Source organism: Oncorhynchus masou, chromosome 26 (genome assembly GCF_036934945.1).
Source record: "Oncorhynchus masou masou isolate Uvic2021 chromosome 26, UVic_Omas_1.1, whole genome shotgun sequence".
Taxonomy (NCBI): domain Eukaryota; kingdom Metazoa; phylum Chordata; class Actinopteri; order Salmoniformes; family Salmonidae; genus Oncorhynchus; species Oncorhynchus masou.
The window spans coordinates 9,310,825-9,333,984 of NC_088237.1; the positions used below are offsets into that span (position 1 = coordinate 9,310,825).

At 42.5% G+C, this 23,160-nt stretch overlaps 1 protein-coding gene across 2 annotated transcripts in view; it reads right to left on the reverse strand.

Annotated features, from left to right (window-relative positions):
- The window catches only part of LOC135514749 (SLIT-ROBO Rho GTPase-activating protein 1-like), a 29,900-nt gene extending 18,334 nt beyond the window's left edge, over window positions 1-11,566 (reverse strand). For both annotated transcript variants that reach the window (XM_064938313.1, XM_064938312.1), the window contains exon 1: window positions 10,974-11,566. In XM_064938313.1, the coding sequence (XP_064794385.1) occupies window positions 10,974-11,040 (67 nt within the window). In that variant the 5' untranslated portion in view covers window positions 11,041-11,566. The remainder of the gene's footprint in view (window positions 1-10,973) is intronic.
- Window positions 11,567-23,160: the final 11,594 nt, after the last annotated feature.

Here is a 23,160-nt window from a genome sequence, read left to right on the forward strand (position 1 = left end):
AGAGCTTCAAGTTTCTTGGTTTCCACATCACCAACAAACTAACATTGTCCAAGCACACCAAGACAGTTGTGAAGAGGGCACGACAAAGCCTATTCCCCCTCAGGAGACTGAAAAGATTTGGCATGGGTCCTCAGATCCTCAAGGTTTTACAGCTGCACTATCGAGAGCACCCTGACGGGTTGCATCACTGCCTGGTATTGTCAACTGCTCGGCCTCTGACCGCAAGGCGCTACTGAGGTTAGTGCGTACGGCCCAGTACATCACGGGGCAAAGCTTCTGCCATTCCGGACCTCTATACCAGGCGGTGTCAGAGGAAGGCGGTCTCAGACTCCAGCCGACCTAGTCATAAACTGTTCTCCCTGCTACCGCATGGCAAACGGTACCAGAGCACCAAGTCTAGGTCCAAGAGGCTCCTAAATAGCTTCTACCCCAAGACATAAGACTCCTAATCAAATGACTACCCAGAGGATTTGCATTGCCCCCCTCCGGAACACTGCTGCTACTCTCTGTTATTATCTATGCATAGTCACTTTAATAACTCTACCTACATGGAGGAAACATTGAAACTGTGAATGAGGGTCTTGAAGCATTTGATGCTGTTCTCAATGACTTTAAGAATGCTCATGAATCTGTGCTAGAGCTGGTGACAGAGGAGGAACAGGAGAGCATGAACTATTATCACTCAAGAATGAGAACTTATGAACATTTCCTGAATTAGGTGGAAATATTGAAAAAAGCTGAAGTTGAGCCACAAACGCTCATTGAGCCACACAACAGCATTTCCTCAGTGTCCTCTGCATGCCTAAAAGCTGAGGCAGAATGAGCAGCTCTACTAGCTCGCCAAGCATCATGACAGGACAAGCATGCATTGGAACTGGAGAAAGCTCAACTGGAACAACAGAAAGCTCAACTGAATGTTAGGATGGAAAAAATGGCACTGGAAACGGACATAGCAGCATATAATGCCAAACTGAAGGTCCTGGAGAGTGTTGAGTCAACTTCTCAATCCCATGCTGTGGCAGCCCATTTTCTAAGCCAAGAAGATGGAATGAACTCTTATTTTGAGAACCAGGAACCCGAGGTCTATGAGGAACCCGAACCATCACCTGTTGAGTTTGCTGCATTAGGAGCAGCTCCAAAGACCCCATTTACAAAGGGGTTTACAACAACCGACCACAAAGCCATCAAAACCTATTCAGAAAACAGTCATAAACCACACACTTCAGCAGCCAACATCAAGGTCTAACAATCAACACAGAATCAACACTGCGGGTATCAGCCATAATACCAGCCATGATAACCTCTCTACTGTCATGCAAAGGCAGAATGAAATATCTGACCTCCTTGTACTACAGCACAAACAGGCCACACTCCCTGTTAGGGAGACACCTATGTTTGACGGGGATCCTCTAAACTTTAGGCCATTTATGCGTGCATTTGAGCATGCTATAGAAGATAAGACAAGCAGTCACCAGGATAGGCTCTATTACCTGGAACAGTACACCTCTGGTCAGCTCAAGGATCTGGTCCGTAGTTGACTGCATATGGAAGCCAGCAGAGGCTCAGAGGTTGTTAAATGAACACTTTGGCAATGGAATCAAAGTCATCACTGCTTACATGGAAAAAGCTTTGAACTGTACAAACATCAAACCGGATGATGGAAAGGGACTGGAGGATGCTGTAATGCTATGCAAGACCTACAGAACATGGAAGAGCTTAATCTTCCCTCCAACATAAAGTTGATCATGTCAAAACTTCCCTACAAACTGGAGGTCTATGGCATGTGACGTTCATGGAAAAATAGGCCAAAATACTGCAGGATTTGTTGTACGGAGATATTCAAGATCCCCTGACCAACAAAAAATTGTTATAAACCAAAACAGAAGCTGACAGCAGTTCAAGTCCAAGAGCAGGGGAAACAGCTTTGCCACTGCAGTAGCTGTAGTGGCAGATTGTTCTTTTAGAGGTTTTTCAGGGTCACAAACATTCAAAGTCAAGAAACCAGGCACCTACCCTTCTGATGCTCCCAGTATCTCATGTGTATTTTGCGCTGCTGAGCATTTCTGAAGGTGAAGGCACAGCCACACGAAGCCAAGGTTGAGTTTCTGAGATCAAAAGGCCTTTGTTTTGGCTGTTTGATGAGGACACTTAAGCAAAGAATGTAAAAGAAGGATGACCTGTCAGAGCTGTCAAAGAAAGCACCCCACTATCCTGCACATTGAAGGAAGAGAGAGATTTAGATCTCTGAAGGCAGATACGAGGGGTGTAGCAGTAAAGCGGGAGAAGACTGTCAGCAGTGCTCTTGTTTCACTGAAAGCTGGTGAAGATAGCGGGGCCGGTACAGATTGTGCACTTGCAATTGTGCCAGTTCAAGTAAAGATGGCAAATGGAAGCAACTCTGCATTAACCTATGCATTTCTCGATTCTGGTAGCTCAGCAACATTTTGTACGGAGAGACTCATGAGGCAGTTGCAAGCTAAAGGCAGTGAGACTGAAATTCTGCTATGCACAATGGGGCAGGAGAGTCCTACCAAGAGCTGTGAGATATCTGGATTAGAGGTTGGCAATGTGGAAGGCGACACATTTCTTGCATTACCAAAGGTCTACACCCAAAATAAGATAAGAATATTCCCACTCAGAAAGATCTCAAAAGGTGGCCATACCTGAGAGGTTCAGTTGAAGGAAATTGATGCCGACGTCGAACTCCTGATAGGCGTAAATGCTCCAAAGGCAATGGAACCCTGGAAAATCATAAATAGTCAAGGCAACGGACCGTATGCAATGAAAACCCTCTTTGGATGGGTGATGAACGGTCCTCTTAACAGTTGTACCATGGCAGAAGAATCCGGGCATCCTACGGTGATGGCCAATCGTATCTCACTGGCCGACCTGGGGGTTCTTCTTGTAAATCACTACAACCATGACTTCCCTGAGAGAGTATGAAGAGAAGTGAGATGTGAGCTGAGGATCGTAGGTTTATGGAGATTGTATCAAGCTAAACCATCACTACTAGACCATCACTACTACTTACCGTTGCCCTTTCACAACAAAGATGTAGTCCTGCCAAACAATCGTGACATGGCAAAGCAGTGGGCTCTAAATATTATCAGGAAGTTCAAGAAGGGCAAAGGTTACGCTGCAGAGTGCAAAGGCTTCATGGAAGAGATGATAACAAAAGGTTACGCCGAGAAGGTACCACAAGAACAGCTCCTCAGAGAGAAAGGCAAGGTATGGTACATACCACACCATGGCGTTCACCATAAGCGCAAAGGAACGATACGAGTGGTGTTTGACTGTTCATCATCCTATAAAGGTACATCTCTTAACATTGAACTCCTTCAAGGCCCTGACCTGGCAAACACGCTTATAGGAGTCTTGCTAAGATTTCGGCAAGAGCACATTGCCATGATGGCAGACATTGAAGGAATGTTTCAAGTACACGTCCATGAAGATTACTTAGACTTCCTGCGATTCCTATGGTGGCCGGACGGTGATACTAACAAAAGATTGGAGGAGTACAGAATGACGGTACATCTTTTCGGTGCTATATCCTCTCCAAGTTGTGCAAACTTTGCACTTTGAAAGAAGACAACTGTGAGAAGTACGATGAAGAGGTGATTCAAACAGTCAAGTCCAACTTCTATGTTGATGACTGCCTCAAGTCAGTGGCCACAGAAGAACAAGCCATAGCTTTCACAAAAGAAAAACAGGGGTGTGTGCTCTCAGTGTGGGTTCAAATTGACCAAGTGGTTCAGCAACAGCCGCACTCTGCTGGCTTCTATCCCCAATGAACACAAAGCCAAGCAGATAAAAGAATTGGACCTGGACAGAGAAAAGCTGCCTGTTGAAAGAGCACTTGGAATCCGATGGAACATTGAAAGTGATGTGTTTACCTTCTGAGTCACTGTCAAGAACAGACCCCTTATAAGAAGAGGTATTCTCTCAACTGTCAGCTCTATTTATGATCCATTAGATTTCCTCGCCCCATTTGTATTAAAGGCAAAGCAAATTCTTCAAGTGCTCTGCAAGCTAAAGTGTGGATGGGACGAAGTCCCTGAAGAACACTCTATTTCATGGAAGAGATGGCTCTCAGAGCTGGACCAGCTCTCCAGATTCCCGATACAGGTGTATGATGCCTGAGACCTTTGGTCAAGTCAAGACCACACAGCTGCATCACTTCGGTGAGGCAAGTGAACAAGGTTATGGCACGGCAAGCTACCTTCGGTTCACATACGGTATGGAAAAGGTCCACATTGCATTCATACTGGGGAAATCAAGGGTGACTCCACTCAAGCAGATGACGATCCCCAGACTGGAACTTGCTGCAGCAACATTGGCAGTGCGAGTGGACAGGATGTTAAGGTTGGAGCTCCAGATTGAACTTGAGAAGTCAACTTTCTGGACAGACAGCCAGTCTGTGCTAAAATACAACCGCAATGATACCAAGAGATTCCATACCTTTGTGGCTAATAGGGTTGCTATGATCTGTGACCTATCGAAAGCAAAACAGTGGAGGTATTTGAACTCCAAACACAACCCAGCCAATGATGCCTCAAGAGGATTACATGTTGAAAATTTCCTGAACTCAAAGAGATGGCGCAAAGGACCAGAATTCCTGGAGAAACCAGAAACTCAATGGCCGAAAGTCCCCGAGGAGCTTGGCTCCATCCCTTCGGATGATCCAGAGGTGAGAAAAGACGTAATCGTAAACAGTACAAGTGTGGAAGAAAAGAGTCCAACCAGCAAACTGATTGAGTACTATTCAACATGGAACAGCTTGAAGAAAGCAGTTCCCATCATGCTGAAACGGAGGCGTCTTCTACAGTTAAGCCAGAAAAGGAAAATTCTCTCTCAAACTGATCCAAGATCAAATCAGAGTCTGACAAACTCATTGAAGGAACAAATTGACAAGTTCAAACTGACATTTGGAAAAGAAAGTCTGTCTGGATGACCTAGATGAAGCAGAAAAGGTCATCATTTGATTTGAGCAACGACAGCACTTTAAACAAGAAATTACACTAGTGTTGAAAGGAAAACAATGTGCCAAGAGAAGCGGCTCAATCTGTAAGCTTGATCCAATTGTTGACAATGGCATTCTGAGAGTAGGAGGAAAGTTAAGCAAAAGCTGCTATGCCTACGGAACTAAAGAATCCTATTATCCTGCCCAAAGACTCCTACATCTCCAGACTGATCTTACTCCACATCCTTGAGCAGGTTGGCCACTCTGGGAGAGGTCACATGCTTTCTAGACTTCGCCAGCAATATTGGATACCCTGTGCCAACTCCTTAGCAAGGAAGATCCTTAAGAGCTGTGTCTTCTGCAGGCGGATGCAAGCTAGAGCTGGAGAACAGAAGATGGCCGACCTTCCACAAGATCCGGTGTCACCTGATTTGCCGTCTTTCACCCATGTGGGCATAGATTACTTTGGCCCCATAGAGGTGAAGCGAGGCCGCGTTCATGTGAAGCGGTATGGTGTGATCTTTACTTGCCTTGTGAGTCGAGCTGTCCATCTAGAAGTTGCTAGTTATCTGAATATTTATTCCTGCATCAATGCCCTGCGCAGGTTCATCTGCCGAAGGGGCCCAGTAACAAGTATCAGAACAGGCAATGGCACCAACTTTGTTGGAACACACAGAGAGCTAGGAGAAGCTCTGAAAGAGCTGGATCACAAGATTCAAAATTAATCACTGAAGGAAGGAGTGACATGGTCATTCAATCCTCCCTCTGGAGCCCACCATGGGGGGGTAAGGGAGAGGTTGATCCGACTGTGAAAAAGATCCTCTATTCAGTCCTTAAAGAGCAAGTACTGGATGATGACAAGGCTTTGTAGACAGCCTTGTGTGAAGTTGAGGCGATTATGAACGACAGACCAATCACTAGTGTAACAAATTATTCTAATGATCTAGAACCCCTGGCTCCGAACCATCTCCTTCATCTGAAAGCAAAGCCAGTCCTGCCACCAGGACTATTCCAGACAAGAGAACTATACTCACGAAGGAGATGGAAGCAAGTACAATATATCACTGACCTCTTCTGGAAGAGATGGATCAGGGAGTATCTTCCACTCATGCAGGAGCGGAACAAGTGGAACAAAACTAAGAGAAACTTCAGTCCTGGTGACCTTGTGGGCATCGTCGATAACACCGCCCCAAGGAACTCTTGGCTAATGGGGCGTGTGGTGGAGGAGTTGCCAGGGGCCAAAGGTCTTGTCCGGAGCGTCATGGTTAAGACTAAGACCAATATCTTACAGAGACCTATCAATAAACTCTGTCTGCTCCTTGAGGTGACTGAGTGACACACACACACACACATACACACACAGTGCTCCATCTTAGAATCACGTGCACCTCTGATTCGTTGATGTCGTACTCTTACATTCTTTGATGTAATAGTCATACATTTTTGGAAGTTGAACACCTTTACACTTCAACTCAGACTGAGATCTATGGACTATTTTCCTATATGGCACCTTGTATATTTGTATATAGCTATGAACTGTAATAGTGCTCTGGTATAGAATGTTTTGTGTATTGGCTCTATGTTTGAATATTAAGTAATTGTTGTGCATTCAGTGCAGTCAACAATTAGGGGCCGGTATGTTAGAGACGATTTGGACATATTTGTATAAAAGACTGAACATACCGAGCTCCATGGACATTTGTGTAAATATATTAAATAATCATGTACATTATGAAATATTAGGTACGTACCTTTATGATTTATATTTACCTGATTGAGATAAATATAGTTTTTGCCCCCCCCCCCCCTCTTGCCCATTCGTTGTTTTGTGGTAAGTGTGTTAGGATAAAGGCAGGAAGTTGGGCCTTCGGGGGTTCCTTGCTAGATGCGGGTGCGGTATAGTTTTTTGACCATACAAACATACATACAGACAGGTCATATTATGTATTTTCCATATCAAGTAATCTATCTATGCTTTAAGTTAATTGGAGAATCATTTCTTTGTTAGATATAAGAAGAATAAACATTTTTGTTGCACCATATCCCTGGATGTCATTGAATGTTTGGAAACCTTGAGTGTGGACTGTATGCGTACCAAACAACCCCACTTCAGGCTTGGGCAGTGGCTATGGTAAAGAGGAAAGGAAGCCACTACACATGCACACACCCTAAACCAGAGCGCTACAGACAAACACAATCATTCAGTTACACAGACACCTCTAGTAATACACACTCACTAACATATGCAGACGTAACACCTTTCCAGACTACTGGCCCATATACTAATGAATTGTATTCGTATAGTGTTTTTCACCAGGTCTCAAAGCCCTTTACAGATGATGGGAACACCTCTCTCCATCACCCACTAATGTGAAGCTAGGCACCCACCTGGGTGATGCACATGGCAGCCATTTTGCGTTAGAACACATGCCCACTAGATATCCACTATCACAGTGGGGGACGTGCATGCGTGTGCAAACACACACACATGCACGAGAGAGCATGCATGACTGGAAATCAGATTCTTCAGGCTAAAGGCCATGATATTATTCTATTGGAATCTTTATGAAGCATATCTGTGCATATGTATGTCTGTGTGTCAATGTCGATGCGGCAGATCTGAGCTCCGTCTTCACCTCCTCCGTCACATGGTTCACACACAGTGTGTGGTTGCCAAGACAACAGGTAGTGGAGTGGAGAGGGTCCCCTGGAGATTGGTGTGTCTGCGTGGGCATGTGTGTGTGTGTGTGTGAGAGAGACCGTGTGAAAGGGAGAGACTGAGATAAGGAGAGAGAAATATATAATGTGTGTATGTGTGAGAGGGAGAGGAGAAGGGGGAGTTATCAGTGTATTCTCTGCCAGTCCTCTCTTCTCCTTCCTGTGTCAGATAGATCCCTCGCTCTGAAACAGCACAACCACTGAAGTGTGCACTGCCATGCTGACTGTGGGATTGGTGTGTGGGTTTAATGTGTGCGTGTTCTTTAATGTTATTGTGGCCAAAGGATGCGGTCCAAGATGACTCCTTAGAGACAGACGTGCTGAGAGAGAGATTAAGAAAGGACGGAGAAATGGAGGGGTAGACACAGGGGAGGGAGTGAGACAGCGGGCCTGAGGAGTGAGTGAGATACACAACTTCTGTTGGACATTGTAGAAATCTTCCACAATGATTTTGCTCTTGTTTGTGGTCTAAGATTAGTGGAGGGTGTCTTTGGTATGAATGTATGATTGTGAATAAGACAACTCTGCACAAGCTAGGAACAATTCATTTCACCAATCTGACACTAGATTACCTTTCATGGCTTAGACACCTGGAGAGAGTGGGTGGGTGTGTGTGTGTGATGTCACAGCTGAACAGGAAGAGGAATCTCATCCTGGCCCGTTTCCATGACAACCAGGTCCAAGGACACAAGGGCAGAACACCGCTGGATGATCATAAAGGGACACACACACACAGAAGTGTTGGCATTGGCCACCAAATTATTCTTCCTTCAGTCTCACAACCACACACTCTTGTGAGTGCTCTCTCTCTCTCTCTCCTTATTTGCTTCCTCCCTCTCTTCCCTCCTCCCCCCTTCGTTCTCTCCCAGGCATGTAGATGTGGGGTCAGTAATCGTACACACATGCAGACGCAGGCAAAAGCAGAGCTCACTTTCACAGGGGCCCCCCTCCCACTCTACTTCCATTCCTCTCTCCCCACTCTCTCTCCCTATTTTGCATTCATCATTCAGGCTTATATGATCCAAGCCATCACTTGATGTTATCAAACATTTGAAAAATCTCCCATATCTTTGCACACAGAGACAGCCAGACATTAGCATGGTGGAATACATAGCAGAGGTCTGAATACCTGGGTATACCTGGGCTTCAGATCCACCCTCTCACTGATGACGTGACACTCAACACTCTCACTGTGACATCATCACGTGAATAGAACTGCCCCCTCATAAACACAGCTGCTCCCGACCAATCACAGCCCGGGGAGGGAAGGCAGACTGCAAAGCCACATAGCGACAATTCAGATACATACAGGTACCTCCGCTAAGACGGGAGAGAGCAGCAGCAAAGCGGGCACTGTATCTTTAAGTGGTCATTGTAATGCAGGGCATCCCCAAGTGTTTTGGCCAGCTGCCAGACTGGGGATGGGCGCGCACACACACACGCTCTCCGGTGCTCTCCATTAAATCTAATCACTCAAAGTCACTGTGTCGATGTCGATTCAGTGTGTGTGTGCCCAGGGAAGAGCCTGTGCATTCAGAGTTCCTCAGTGACAGAAAGAGCACCGTTGGAGGGAGAGAAAGAGATGAGAATTTCAGCAATGTGTGCGTGGCTGAGCTGAGGATGTATTCATGACCTTTCCTGATCAGAATGCATAAACACACACACACACACACACACACACACATCATTTCAGTCCAAACTCTCCAACAGCGTCTCCATTTCCTCCTTTCTCTTTGATATCAACCTGCAGGGGACATCAGGCATTTTCACAATGTGGAGCTCTTTCCTGTGAAAAGTGAAAGCCATTTCCTTTTCTGAGATAAGTGATCACGTGGGCATGAAGGCACTGCAGGTGATAAAGTGAGAATGTTTTATGTGCTCTGTGGTGCTGTGAGTGAGAGCGAGTGAGAGAGGAAGAGTTCATCCCACACAGCCCTTGCAACATGCCAATGTAATTATGATGGGTGTAGAGCCATGTTCAGTTTTGTGGCCTGGCTACCATCTTGGTTGGAATGTCCTACTGTTCTGTGTGCAGTCCTTAGTATAATAAATAACACATTACATTTGAATAGCGCTTTTCATAGAATCTCAAAGAATTTCAAAAATCAAAAAACAAACAAGTCCTTGACAGCTGCATCCTACGAAGATGGTGAAGGTCAGTTCATGGGTGAATGACGAGAGGTGGTCAGAGGGTGGTAGATGATGGTGATGGAGTCTGCGGATGATCTTGAAGCGGACAAGTCTTACAGCCACTGCACTTCTCCTCTTCCACTCTGTGTAACACAGTGTAGGATGGTGATGCCCCAGCAGCCCTGGGCGCCAGAACGCTCACCACACAAACTAGTCAGCCAGGTCACCCGTGATACAAGTCTGTGTCCAACGTCCATCCGGAAGACGTGACATTTAACAGAATCGGTCTCACGTGGAACACCTGCACAGTCAGTCAGTGCAGTCCCCAGGTGTCCCCCTCATCTCATACTGTTCCACAGGGCATCATGGTGGGGAGGGGGGGGGGGGCAGTTCCATAGTTACAGCACTGTCACTGTCACAGTAACCACATCAAGCCTCTCTCCGAGGACATCAGTGGGGTTGACAAGACGATGAAACCTACGCTGTGTCCTCTCCCACCATATGCAGAGTGCAGTGCTCATTATATACAGTTCGTCACGCACACGCACACACACACACCGGGGGGAGCCTGCTGCAGTCACAACCTCTGAGGTAAACCAACAGTGGAACAGAACCAACACAGACAGAGAGAGACAGAGCTCCCAGCTATGGCGAATACCCACAACTACTCCACTCTATACCCACTACTACTCCACTCTATACCCACTACTACTCCACTCTATACCCACTACTACTCCACTCTATACTCACCTACTACTCCACTCTATACCCACCTACTACTCCACTCTATACCCACTGACTGTAATGTAGCCTACTACTGTCAAACACCCACACTTCCACATGGCTGAGAATGATCAAGGGCTCTGCAGATTCCGCTCCTCCCCCTCTCCTCTCCCCCTCAGGCACCTTGCAGCACTCAGGATGAACCCAGAAATACTGACGTCTCATACTGAGGTGTCATCCCCACTACACATCCATTCTCCAAACAAGCCGTGTGTGAGGCAGTAGAATCAGACATAACATAGGCAGGTGTAGTGTGTGTGTGTGTGTATATATATACATGAATGTGCCTATGAGAGAGGGGTGTATATGTGTGCGTGCATATCAGTGTGTGCAGGTTCGCGTGCGTGTGACGCCTTACTAATAAAACAAATAAAAAGCATACCTTTCACCTGGCTTTCATACTCTGCAATTATCTCTTTGTCCTTCTTGCTCCTGACCAGGTTCGACATGTCGGCGCACTAACGATGGTCAATCAGATAACGGTCCAAACCTTGATTATTCCGCTCCACCGCGCGTCTACGATGCCCGAGGCGCTATCCCAAACCACAGGTTACATACTAGGGAATAGATCCACTCACTGCCGCAACAACAGAATGTATTATTCCTCCCCAAGGGATGGCGGATAAAATGCTCAATTATCCAGAATCACCCTCTCCATAGAGCCAACAGTGACTGCCTGAGCCATGCTAAGTTTAGGTTCTCTGTGAGCTGTCAACTGGGAAGCAGGTAGAAACAATTTCCCATTAGCGAGCTCAAAGAGCGCGGGAGAGGCAGCGGCAGTAGCCTACACACACACACACTGGGCTGCGGTAAGAGAGGGGTGCACGCCCACTAGGTTTTCCAGCGGTGCACACCCTGGTCTCTCGTTCGCCGGAGTTTCTCCTGTACAAGTCTCTCTTGGGGTGTTTGCGTGAGTACTATGAACAATATGTGTCTGTGATCTAACACTGTAGTAACCTTTCACACAAACTATGGGCTACGCTACTCCGCTCCAGCATGCTGCTCAATGCCATGGGAAAGGGTGGGACTCGGGGGCGGGTACCCAGATATGATTGACAGTAAGGCCTACCGTAACCACTTATGCCCTGTTCACATTGGCAGTTTGAAGTGACTCACATCTTATTTTATTTATTCGAATCTGTTCTTTTTCCTGCAGTCTGAAACAGCCAAAAAGTGATCAAATGTGTGTAAATGCAGCAAATGTAGATTTTTTAATTCTTATTCTGAGGACACTGTACTGGATTTCACTTTAGCCAAGCATTAATTAGAAAGGCAACCAACTAACTGAAATCTACCAAGAATTATCCTATGGAAAATTGTCATAAATATAGTTAGTTATATCTGGAGTACCTAAAATAGGCCTAGTTGTGAAGCCGTAAATACCAGTTGGATGTGTTCACGTGCTTTGAACTCGATGAGAAATGTAGATTGTTTCAATTCACCCCTGCCTACATGTACAGTGGCTTCAGAAAGTATTGGCCTTGACCTAGGAACATAATCTCTGTATTTTCCTAGCCCTTGACCTTTTCCACTTTGTTGTGTTACACTGGCCTAAACACAATACCCCATAATGTCAATGGAATAATTGTTTTTAGACATTTTGACAAATTCATTAAAAATGAAAAGCTGAAATGTCTTGAGTCAAAAAGTATTCAACCCCATTGTCATGGCAAGCCTAAATAAGTTGAAGAGTAAACATGTGCTTAATAACAAATCACATAAGTTGCATGGACTCACTATGTGTGCAATAACAGTGATCACCTTTTTAATGACTACCTTATCTCTGTACCTAACACAAACACTTATCTGTAAGGTCCCTCATATGAGCAGTGAATTTCAAACACAGATTCAACCACAAAGATCAGCGAGGTTCACTAATGTCTCGCAAAGAAGGGAACCTATTGGTAGATGGGTAAAAAAAAAGCAGACACTGAATATCCCTTTGAGCATGGCGAAGTTCTTACTGACACTTTGGATGGTGTGTCACTACACCCAGTCACTACAAAGATACAGGTGTCCTTCCTAACCTAGAGAGGAAGGACTTTAAAACAGTTTAATGGCTGTGATATGAGAAAACTGAGGATGGATCAACAACATTGTAGTCACTCCACAATACTAACCTAAATGACAGAGTGAAAAGAAGGAAGCCTGAACAGAATAACAATATTCCTAAACTTGCATCCTGTTTGCAATAAGACACGAAAGTAAAAATGACAAAAAAATGTGGCAAAGAAATTAACTTCATGTCCTGAATACAAAGAGTTAAGTTTGGGGAAATTAAGAGACTTACCCTGAAAAACTCACAGCTGTAACCACTGCCAAAGGTGACTCTAACGTGTATTGACTCAGGGGTGTGAATACTTACATATTTTTGAATTCATGCTGTCACACAACGACATGTGGAATAAGTCAAGGGGTATGAATACTTTGAAGGCACTGTGCATATCTACCACAAATATCATAACCCTGCACATTAATATGGTGCTGGTACTCCCTGTATATACAGTAGATTCATTCTTGTGTATTTTATTCCTCATGTTTTTATTTTCTTATTTTGAACTTTGCATGGTTGGGAAAGAGCTCAAACGTAAGCATTTCACGGTAAAGTCTACACCTGTTGCATTCGGCGCATGTTACAAATCAAATTTGATTTTGATTTGATTGGCTAATGGCAACAAGCTGTGTCAACCATAAACTAAAAGTACAGCTATCATGCTTGTAAACAAATTATAGTGTTCAAAAACCATATTAAACCAAGATTGCTTTTTATAAATAATGTTTTGTTGCATTTAACTGCCAAAAAATGCTGTTATCGAGGTAATTACTTACGTCATAGGTCAGCATGTGGTTTTTTCCCAGTCGTATGTGGTAAATACCACCTTCCCACACCTACTCATTCAAGGGTTTTTCTTTTATGTTTTACTATTTTCGACATGTAGAATAATAGTGAAGACATTACAACTATGAAATAACACATATGGAATCATGTAGTAACCAAAAAAGTGTTAAACAAATCCAAATAAATTTTAGATTTGAGATTCTTCAGTTGCCACCCTTTGCCTTGATGACAGCTTTGCACACTCTTGGCATTCTCTCAACCAGCTTCATGAGGTAGTTGGAATGCATTTCAATGAACAGATGTGCCTTAATAAAAGTGAATTTGTGGAATTTCTTTCCATCAAATCAAACTTTGTTTGCCACATGCGCCTGAATACAACAAGTGTAGACTTTACTGTAAAATGCTTACTTACAAGCCCTTAACCAACTGTGCAGTTCAAGAAGAAGAAAATATTTACCAAGGAGGCTAAAATAAAAAGTAAGAATAAAAAGTAATACAATAAGAATAACAATAACGAGGCTATATACAGAGGGCACCGGTACTGAGTCAGTGTGCAGGGGTACCGGCTAGTTGAGGTAATCTGTACATGGGGGGTCAATGTAAATTGTCGGGTGGCGATTTTTATGAATTGTTCAGCAGTCTAATGGCTTGTGGGTAGAAGCTGTTGAGTAGCCTTTTGGTCCTTTTGGTTCTTAATGTGTTTGAGACAATCAGCTGTTGTGACAAGGTAGGGGTGGTATACAGAATATAGCCCTATTTGTTAAAATACCAAGTCCATATATGGCAAGAACAGCTCAAATAAGCAAAGAGAAACGACAGTCTATCATCACTTTGTGACATGAAGGTCAGTCAATCCGAAAAATTTCAAGAACCTTCAAGAAGTGCAGTCGAAAAAACCATCCAAGCGCTATGATGAAACTGGCTCTCGTGAGGACGACCACAGGAAAGGAAGACCCGGAGTTTCATCTGCTGCAGAGGATAAGTTCATTAGAGTTACCAGCCTGAGAAATTACAGCCAAAATAAATGCTTCAGAGTTCAAGTAACAGACACATCACAACATTAACAGTTTAGAGGAGACTGCATGAATCAGGCCTTCATGTTTGAATTGCTGCAACGAAACCACTACTAAAGGACACCAATAAGAAGAAGAGACTTGCTTGGGCCAAGAAACACGAGCAATGGACATTCGACTGGTGGAAATCTGTCCTTTGGTCGGATGACTCCAAATTTGAGATTTTTTATTCCAACTGCCGTCTCTTTGTGAGCCGAAAAATAGGTGAACGGATGATCTCCGCATGTGTGGTTCCCACCGTGAAGTTTTGAAGAGGAGGTGTGGGAGTGCTTTGCTGGTGACACTGTCTGTGATTTATTCAAGGCACACTTAACCAGCATGTCTACCACAGCCTTCTGCAGCGATACACCATCCCATCTGGTTTGCGCTTAGTGGGACTATCATTTGTTTTTCAACAGGACAATGACCCAACACACCTCCAGGCTGTGTAAGGGCTATTTGACCAAGGAGAGTGAAGGAGTGCTGCATCAGATGACTTGGCCTCCACAATCACCCAACCTCAACCCAATTGAGATGGTTTAGGATGAGTTTGACTGCAGAGTGAAGGAAAATCATCCAACAAGTGCTCAGCATATGTGGGAAATCTTTCAAGACAGAAAATCATTCCAGCTGGTTGAAAGAATGCCAAGAGTGTGCAAAGCTATCAAAGGCTATAAAGCCAATATATATTGATTTGTTTAACTTTTTTTGGTTACTACATAACTCCATATGTGTTATTTTATAGTTTTGATGTCTTCACTATTATTCTACAATGTAAAAAATAAAGAAAAACCCTTGAATGAGTAGGTGTTCAAACTTTTGACTGGTACTGTGTGTGTGTGTGTGTGTGTGTACATACATACATACATACATACATACATACATACATACATACATACATACATACATACATACATACATACATACATACATACATACATACATAAACATTACACAACATGTTGCAAATCGCAATTTCAACAATGAGTGGTTTGGAATTAATCAGTGGCTAACCGCAACAGTTGCAAAGCAATCACTAGCCTGCTATTCAGTGGAGAGGGTGTGTGGTCCAAATCTGGGTTTAAGCTTAAAATGATAAACAGTCACATGCAACACCATGGGCCAGAAATGTTTGACTACATCGGTCATGCTGTCAATCCAGCATGACTTCTGCCGTGTTCAAAACAACTGGAAACTGAGAAATGAGACTTTGATGACAAAATTTGCCCACAAGAAGGACTGCCGCGCCATCTTCCTTTTCAAGTGAGCACAGCACAACAAGTTGAGTCCAAAAATGTCTTGTATGCTGCTGCATGAATTATGTAATATGCCAGGGAGATACACTTAGTATTACTTTCTTAGCTACAGTATATGTGCCTCACCCTAATAATGTGGTTCCTTTCCGCCTCATAACTTAGCCTACTGTTCTGAGTTGGTGGTGCACATGTAGCCTCTAGCCTGTTTTAGAGAAATGTCATTATCTTCTTATGGCTGGGGGCAGTATTGAGCAGCTTGGATGAATAAGGTGCCCAGAGGTGCCCAGAGTAAACTGCCTGCCTCTCAGTCCCAGTTGCTAATATATGCATATTATTAGTGTATTTGGATAGAAAACACTAGGAAGTTTCTAAAACTGTTTGAATGATGCATGTGAGTATAACAGAACTCCTATGGCAGGCAAAAACCTGAGAAGAAAAATACAACTAGGAAATGGGAAATCTGAGGTTGATCGTTTTTCAACTCATTCCATATTGAAGATACAGTGGGATATTGGTCATGTTTCCACTAGATGTCAATAGTCTTTAGAACCTTGTTTGATGCTTTTACTGTGAAGTGGGGCCGAATGAGAGGGGAATGAGTCAGGGCTCTGCCAGAATGCCTTGAGCTCGTGACACTTGTTCACGTGAGAGTTAGCTCACGTTCCATTGCATTTCTGAAGACAAAGGAATTCTCCGGTTGGAACATTATTGAAGATGTATGTTAAAAACATCCTAACGATGGATTCTATACATCATTTGACATGTTTCTACGGACTACAACGGGACTTTTTGACATTTTGTCTGCTCCTAGTGAACGCACTACGTGACTTTGGATTAGTTTACAAAATGCAAAAACAAAGGTAGCTATTTGGACATAAATGATGGACATTATCAAACAAAACAAACATTTATTGTGGAACTGGGATTCCTGGGAGTGCATTCTGATGAAGATCATCAAAGGTAAGTGAATATTTATAATGGTATTTCTGACTTCTGTTGACTGCACAATATGGCGGATATCTTTTCGGCATGTTTGGGCTCTGAGCGCCGTACTCAGATTATTTTCATGGTTTGCTTTTTCCGTAAAGCTTTTTTGAATTCTGACACAGAGGTTACATTAAGGAGCAGTGAATCTATAATTCCGTGCATAATAGTTGTATCTTTTATCAATGTTCATTATGTGTATTTCTGTAAATTGACGTGGCTCTCTGCAAAATCACTGGATGTCTTTGGAACTACTGAACATAAGGCGCCAATGTATACTGAGATTTTGTGATATAAATATAAACATTATCGAACAAAACATACATGTATTGTGTAACATGAGGTCCTATGAGTGTCATCTGATGAAGGTCATCAAAGGTTAGTGATTAATTCTCTCTCTATTTCTGATTTTTGTGAATCCTCTCTTTGGCTGGAAAAATGGCTGTGTTTTTCTGTGACTTGGCTCTGACCTAAAATAATCGTTGTGGTGCTTTCACCGTAAAGCCTATTTGAAATCGGACACTGTGGTGGGATTAACAAGAAGTATATCTTTAAAATTGTGTGAAATACTTGTATGTCTGAGGATGTTTAATTATGAGATTTCTGTTGTTTTGAATTTGGCACCCTGCACTTTCACTGGCTGTTGTCATATCGATCCCGTTAGCGGGATCTCAGCCCCAAGAAGTTATCGAATTTTGTAAGAGCTTTCATTGTCTGCTTATATGACCCCTTTATTTATCCTACGATTCTGACTTGGTGTACAGGGAGAATACTGTAAGAACTGCCCATGTTCTGTACATTTCAAAAGTACTTAACAAATAGTTATATTGACTACATCCGTATTAGCATGCTCATTGTCTTCATCAAAATTACTGATTGCTTCTGATCTGCTCATCGTTCCTTTATATAATAGTTTGTACATCTCAATTGTCAGTAGAAACCACATTTGTTTAACCTCTCTGGGATCGTTCGGGAAGCTAGCGTCCCACCTCGCCAACAGCCAGTGAAATTGCGTGTGAAATTTACTGCGCGTGACCACGCAGTAAACAACTGATTGGCCTCAGCCTAGTCCACTTGTTGAAACAGCTCTTATTTGACACCCTTCCACAATAGAAGCCTCAAACCACTTTCTAAATACTGTTGACATCTGCTGGAAGCCTTGGGAAGTGCAATCTGCCCCCATAGACACAGCATATTGGATAGGCAATCACTTAAATCTAACTACAAACCTCAGATTTCCCACTTCCTGGTTGGATTTGTCTCAGGTTATCACCTGACTTATGAGTTCTGTTCTACTCACAGACATCATTCAAACAGTTTTAGAAACTTCCGAGTGTTTTCTATCCAATACTACTAATAATATGCATATATTAGCATCTGGGACAGAGTAGCAGTCAGTTTACTCTGGGCACCTTATTCATCCAAATTACTCAATACTGCCCCCCTGTCACCAAGAAGTCAGTAATATCAGCATTTATTGTTATTTTTTTAAAGGCAGTAAATGAGGCTGAATTAACTTTCGCTGCCAGACAAGTCTCTGCTGATAGCCAGGTATAGCGGTGGTAAGGATTCACTCCAGGGTGCTGAAAAGAAACCACTGCTGTTGGGACAGCTTTATGTAGACCCAAACAGTTTGTGGGAACCGTTTGTCACCGTTATAGTGCAATTCATGTATTGTTTATTGTTGTGTAATGGGTTTGCTGGCATGAATCTAAAACATTATTATTATTATTATTTATTTTTTACTTTGCCCCACCAAGATTTACATCTACACTGCCCCCAGGACTTGCACATTCCGCTGTGTGTTGATGCAGACTGGTCTGCCATCTAGTGACACTATACATATCTACAGAACCCTCTTCAGGATGCAGTCTTGCCTATGGCCCTGCCACCAGATGCCAGCAGAGTCCTGCTAGTTACTCCACTTATACATCCTCTGGACCTAGCTCTTTATAGAATAGTGTGTATAGATATTTATATAATACATGGTTTCTTGGTGGAGATAATGAATATGAGGTTGACAAGTGGTAGAATTACCCTTTAAATAATATGTCAGAACCCCACTGTCAGGCAGTGCTGTTGTGTTGGCCCTAGTGGTCTCCCACATCTAGCTTGATAAATTAAGGATAGAGAGGATGTAGGACATGATACTGTGGGAGGGGTATACACGATCAGGTTCAAAGTACTTCATGCTACTGGGCTGGAATAAAACTCTGCACCCACACAGGCCCCTTACAGACAGAGAACAATCAATCATGTTGGGCCTGGTTGAGAGGTTCAGAGCATATGCTCATCTGCAGGAATCCGTGCATAGTCAGTCATACAGGCTATGTGTATTATTGCTGTATGCTGTTACTATGGTGTTCATGCAAACAAACCTGCACTGTTGACATTGATGGATGTCTCATCCAATCAGAGTCTCAGCTTCTCACTATCATTTATTTACATGAATTTAATTACCTCATGGAGCAAAAATGTATTCAATTTATTAAGAGAATTTTCTAAATTCTTACATTCCATCTATCGATGGGAGATGAAGACACCGGTAACTTCCAGGTTGAGAGGGAGTAATGTTTTCGCCAGGTAAAGTTAGTTGAAAAATTGTTTTTAAGATTGTTCATTACATCAGTTGGGGTCTACAATATGAGGTCTTAAACCTAGAATAAAAGTGCATCCTTGTAGCTGTGTTGGCTAAAATAGTACAAATGTTTGCTTTGGGGTAACTTGAGCCAATGTCCATGGGGTAAATTGTCTCTTTTATGCATATGAAGCCGATTCAGACTTAGGAAATTTACGTTTTCCCTACGCATGTCATTACTACGCAGTTCTCAGTAATTGGTATTCAGACTTACCTTATGCAGGCGCGTAACCGGCTTTGAAAGCATGGTTCCCTTCCACAGTCTGAATACATTTTATTAAACCGCCGAAAACCCTCCCACTTGCTGGCCAACAGATTTTCCAACAGATTTTCTTGTAGAGTTTTCATTCAATTGAGTTTTAGTACATTAACCTTAAGCCATCCCTTTAAATACCTTTTTATTTGGTCATAGACTCACTAGAATGCATCGACATAACATTTCAGAATATTAGTGATCAATGAAAGGAAGCCATCTAAATGTATGAATATTTGTCTCCGTTTCGGCACCAGCTGGTATAAAATGTTGATTTTTTTGTAGATTGTTTAGGCACATTTTAAGGTTAGGAAAGTATTTGGAGAGCTTTTACACACAATGTATTGATGAATACATTTTTTGGTTGAATTCATCCTGAAAGTTGCAATATTCAAGTTCAAACCGTTAAATATTGGAAGGTGAAAAAAAGTGTACAATAGGGGTTGAACAATAGGCTAGTCCAATTATTCTACCCTAATCCTCAGTAATAACGGAACTGTAATGACCAAGGTCAGTCATCGTGAACCGTGCGCCAGGCTCCAGACCATACGGCTACGTATGGTCTGCATTCCATAAGGATTCATATAGGCTACATGTCCCAAATTATTGCACAACGTTAGCCTAATATGATCTACTATAGCGACCCTCAGGAACAACTACACGGATGTGACAGAGAAAGGTTAACGGAATGGAATGATGCAACATTTAGTCTACACATTGAAGGAAACGAACACTAAAGTTACAATTATATGGGCATTACTGATATTGGCTAATGTTTAACATTCTGCTAATTGTAAAATACAACTGAGAAAAGACAGGGCATATCATTAAAAAATAATGCGCAAAAATCAACTTGATCGGTTCGGCGTTACAAAAGCCTATAGCTTGGTGCAGCCTAGCGTATAAGAGCGTTGGGCCAGTAGCCGAAAGGTCGCAAGTTCAAATCCCCGAGCCGGCAAGTTGGAAAAATATTCTGTTCTGCCCTTGAGCAAGGTAGTTAACCCCCAACTGCTACCCGGAGCCGATGAAGGCATCCCCCGCACCTCTCTAGTTCAGAGGGGTTGGGTTAAATGCAGAAGATACATTTTGATTGAATACATTATGCTTTGCAACTGACTCGATTTTCCTTTCCCTTCCCTTGAGTCTGCAAATTTCATTCCCGCAAATCACAATTAAAGTTTTGAATAAAGGCACAGCTATTTATAGCCTACTTCACTGTGGAAAATGGGCCGCAATACATGTCAGGTTGTAATGATTTTCAGTTTGCTTTCATATGACTGGTTTCACATTAGTCTCCAGGGATCATAAGGAAAAATAATCTAAAACAATTACTCTTTGTATTTACAATCTCGGTCTCCAAACGGATTACTCATTTACCTATCTCTTTATCGATTTATACATTACAGTGATTGGAGAATGCTGTTATTTCTATTGGGGAGGGGGGAAAGAAAGCAGTTTTTTCTACTTTGATCCGGTTCGCTCAACCTTTTTTCACGGTTTCATCGCGGGTAAATATGGTGGCATTATGAGGGAATATGTCAGAATATGGAGTATCTATAGAATAGCGGGTGAATAGTATGACATTCTCATGCTTAAATTCAAGGTCAGTATACGCATAGGGAATCAAAAGGGAATTAAGTTCCATTATCTCATGAATAACTCAGGTTGGAATCCCCTCCATATGAATAGTATTTGTGCAATGTATCATGCGTATGAACTCAAGATATCTGCTTTGTAACAATAAAAATGGACTATCTTCGTGCCCAATGTATACAAATGTAACACGCCTTGGACTGAGATGTGGTCAGCAGATGAGAAACCTGAACTAACAGGGTGAGATGAGACGGAGAAACGTTAGTGTTTAGTCGTAGGCACTCTCCAAGATGTATTAAAATATTGTTCTCTTTTGTTAATCTTTTTTTGTTCTCAAAATCAATGAAACAGTAGATTACAACTTCATTGTATTATTAATTCTCCCCATTCCATAACCAAGTATCAAAAATAAAAGGTCTCAAAAAAACTATCACCATACATCTACACACTCACATTATATATAAGTCATTGTAAACTGGGTAGTTTGCACCCTTAATGCTGATTGGCTGACAGCCGTGGTATATCAGACCATATACCAGGAGTACATCAAAACATTTATTTTACCTGATCTAATTACATTGGTAAGCGGTTTATAAAAGCCATAAGGTACCTGAGGGTTTGTGATGTATGGCCAATATACCACAGCTAAGCCTGTGTCCAGGCACACTGCGTTGCATAGTGCATAAGAACAGCCCTTAGCCGTGGTGTATGGGCCATATACCAAACCATCCTCGGGCCTTATTGCTTAAATGTACTATTAGTGTCAATTTAGAAACCGCTATAAATGACTGGAGGCCTGTGCTAAACAATGCCACAATCATTGCATCATAAACATTAACATGTCAGCTTACATGAACTGAAACCAACTAGCCTAGACTAGAACTAGTTAGTCCTTAGCCAAGCTAAATTTGGTTAGCATAAATCTAGCAAACTGTTAAATGCTATTTCCATATTAATATTAACAACATATTTTATCGTGACATCACATATTAACATATACTGTATTACTTGAACTAAACTGAGCCCTTGTTCATAGAAAATAAAACAAATAGGACGTAAAACATTGTACAAAAAGTTCAGACGCCATCTTAATCCCTTCTCTTACATATAAACCATTAGCAACCTAGCCAACATTCATTACTTACAATGGGGAAAATGCCAAACAGTTTTTCAGTCGGGTTAAAACTTTTCAATTGCTTTCAAAGACCACCAAACTCATGGGCTATGTAGTTAACCATCTCAATAATTTGATTCTAATATTGCACATGACATGTTGGCTTTTCCTTCACTCTGCGGTCCAACTCATCCCAAACCATCTCAATTGGGTTGTCAGATGATTGTGGAGGCCAGGTCATCTGTTGTAACACTCCATCACTCTCCTTCTTGGTCAAATAGCCCTTACACAGCCTGGAGGTGTTATTGAGTCATTGTCCTGTTGAAAAACAAATGATAGTCCCACTAAGTGCAAACCAGATTAAAAAAAACATATTTTACCTTTATTTAATAGGCAAGTGAGTTAAGAACAAATTCGAATTTACAATGACGGCCTACCAAACCCTAACCTGGATCTATTTTTCATGTTCCATTTGTTTTGTCTGGTTGTTGCACTCACCTGGTTTCAATCCCCTAATTACATGTTGTATATGTTCCCTCTGTTTCCCCCATGTCATTGTCGGGAATTGTTTATTGTTAAAACGTGTGCTTTATGTGACTGGTGCGATGCGGTTTGTTGTGCCCATGTGTTTTGTTACTTTTGTATGCCGGTAGTTATGTACATTAAATGGCTTCGGCTATTTACCAAGTTCTGCTCTCCTGTGTTTGACTTTCATGCCACCGGTTACGCACTCCTTGAAAACAATATGTCTGTGAAACTATATATTCACAGTATTATGAATTAATTGTGGTTTATTTGGTAGCATTTCATGGTGTGACCAATTTGACTAATTTGCATTAG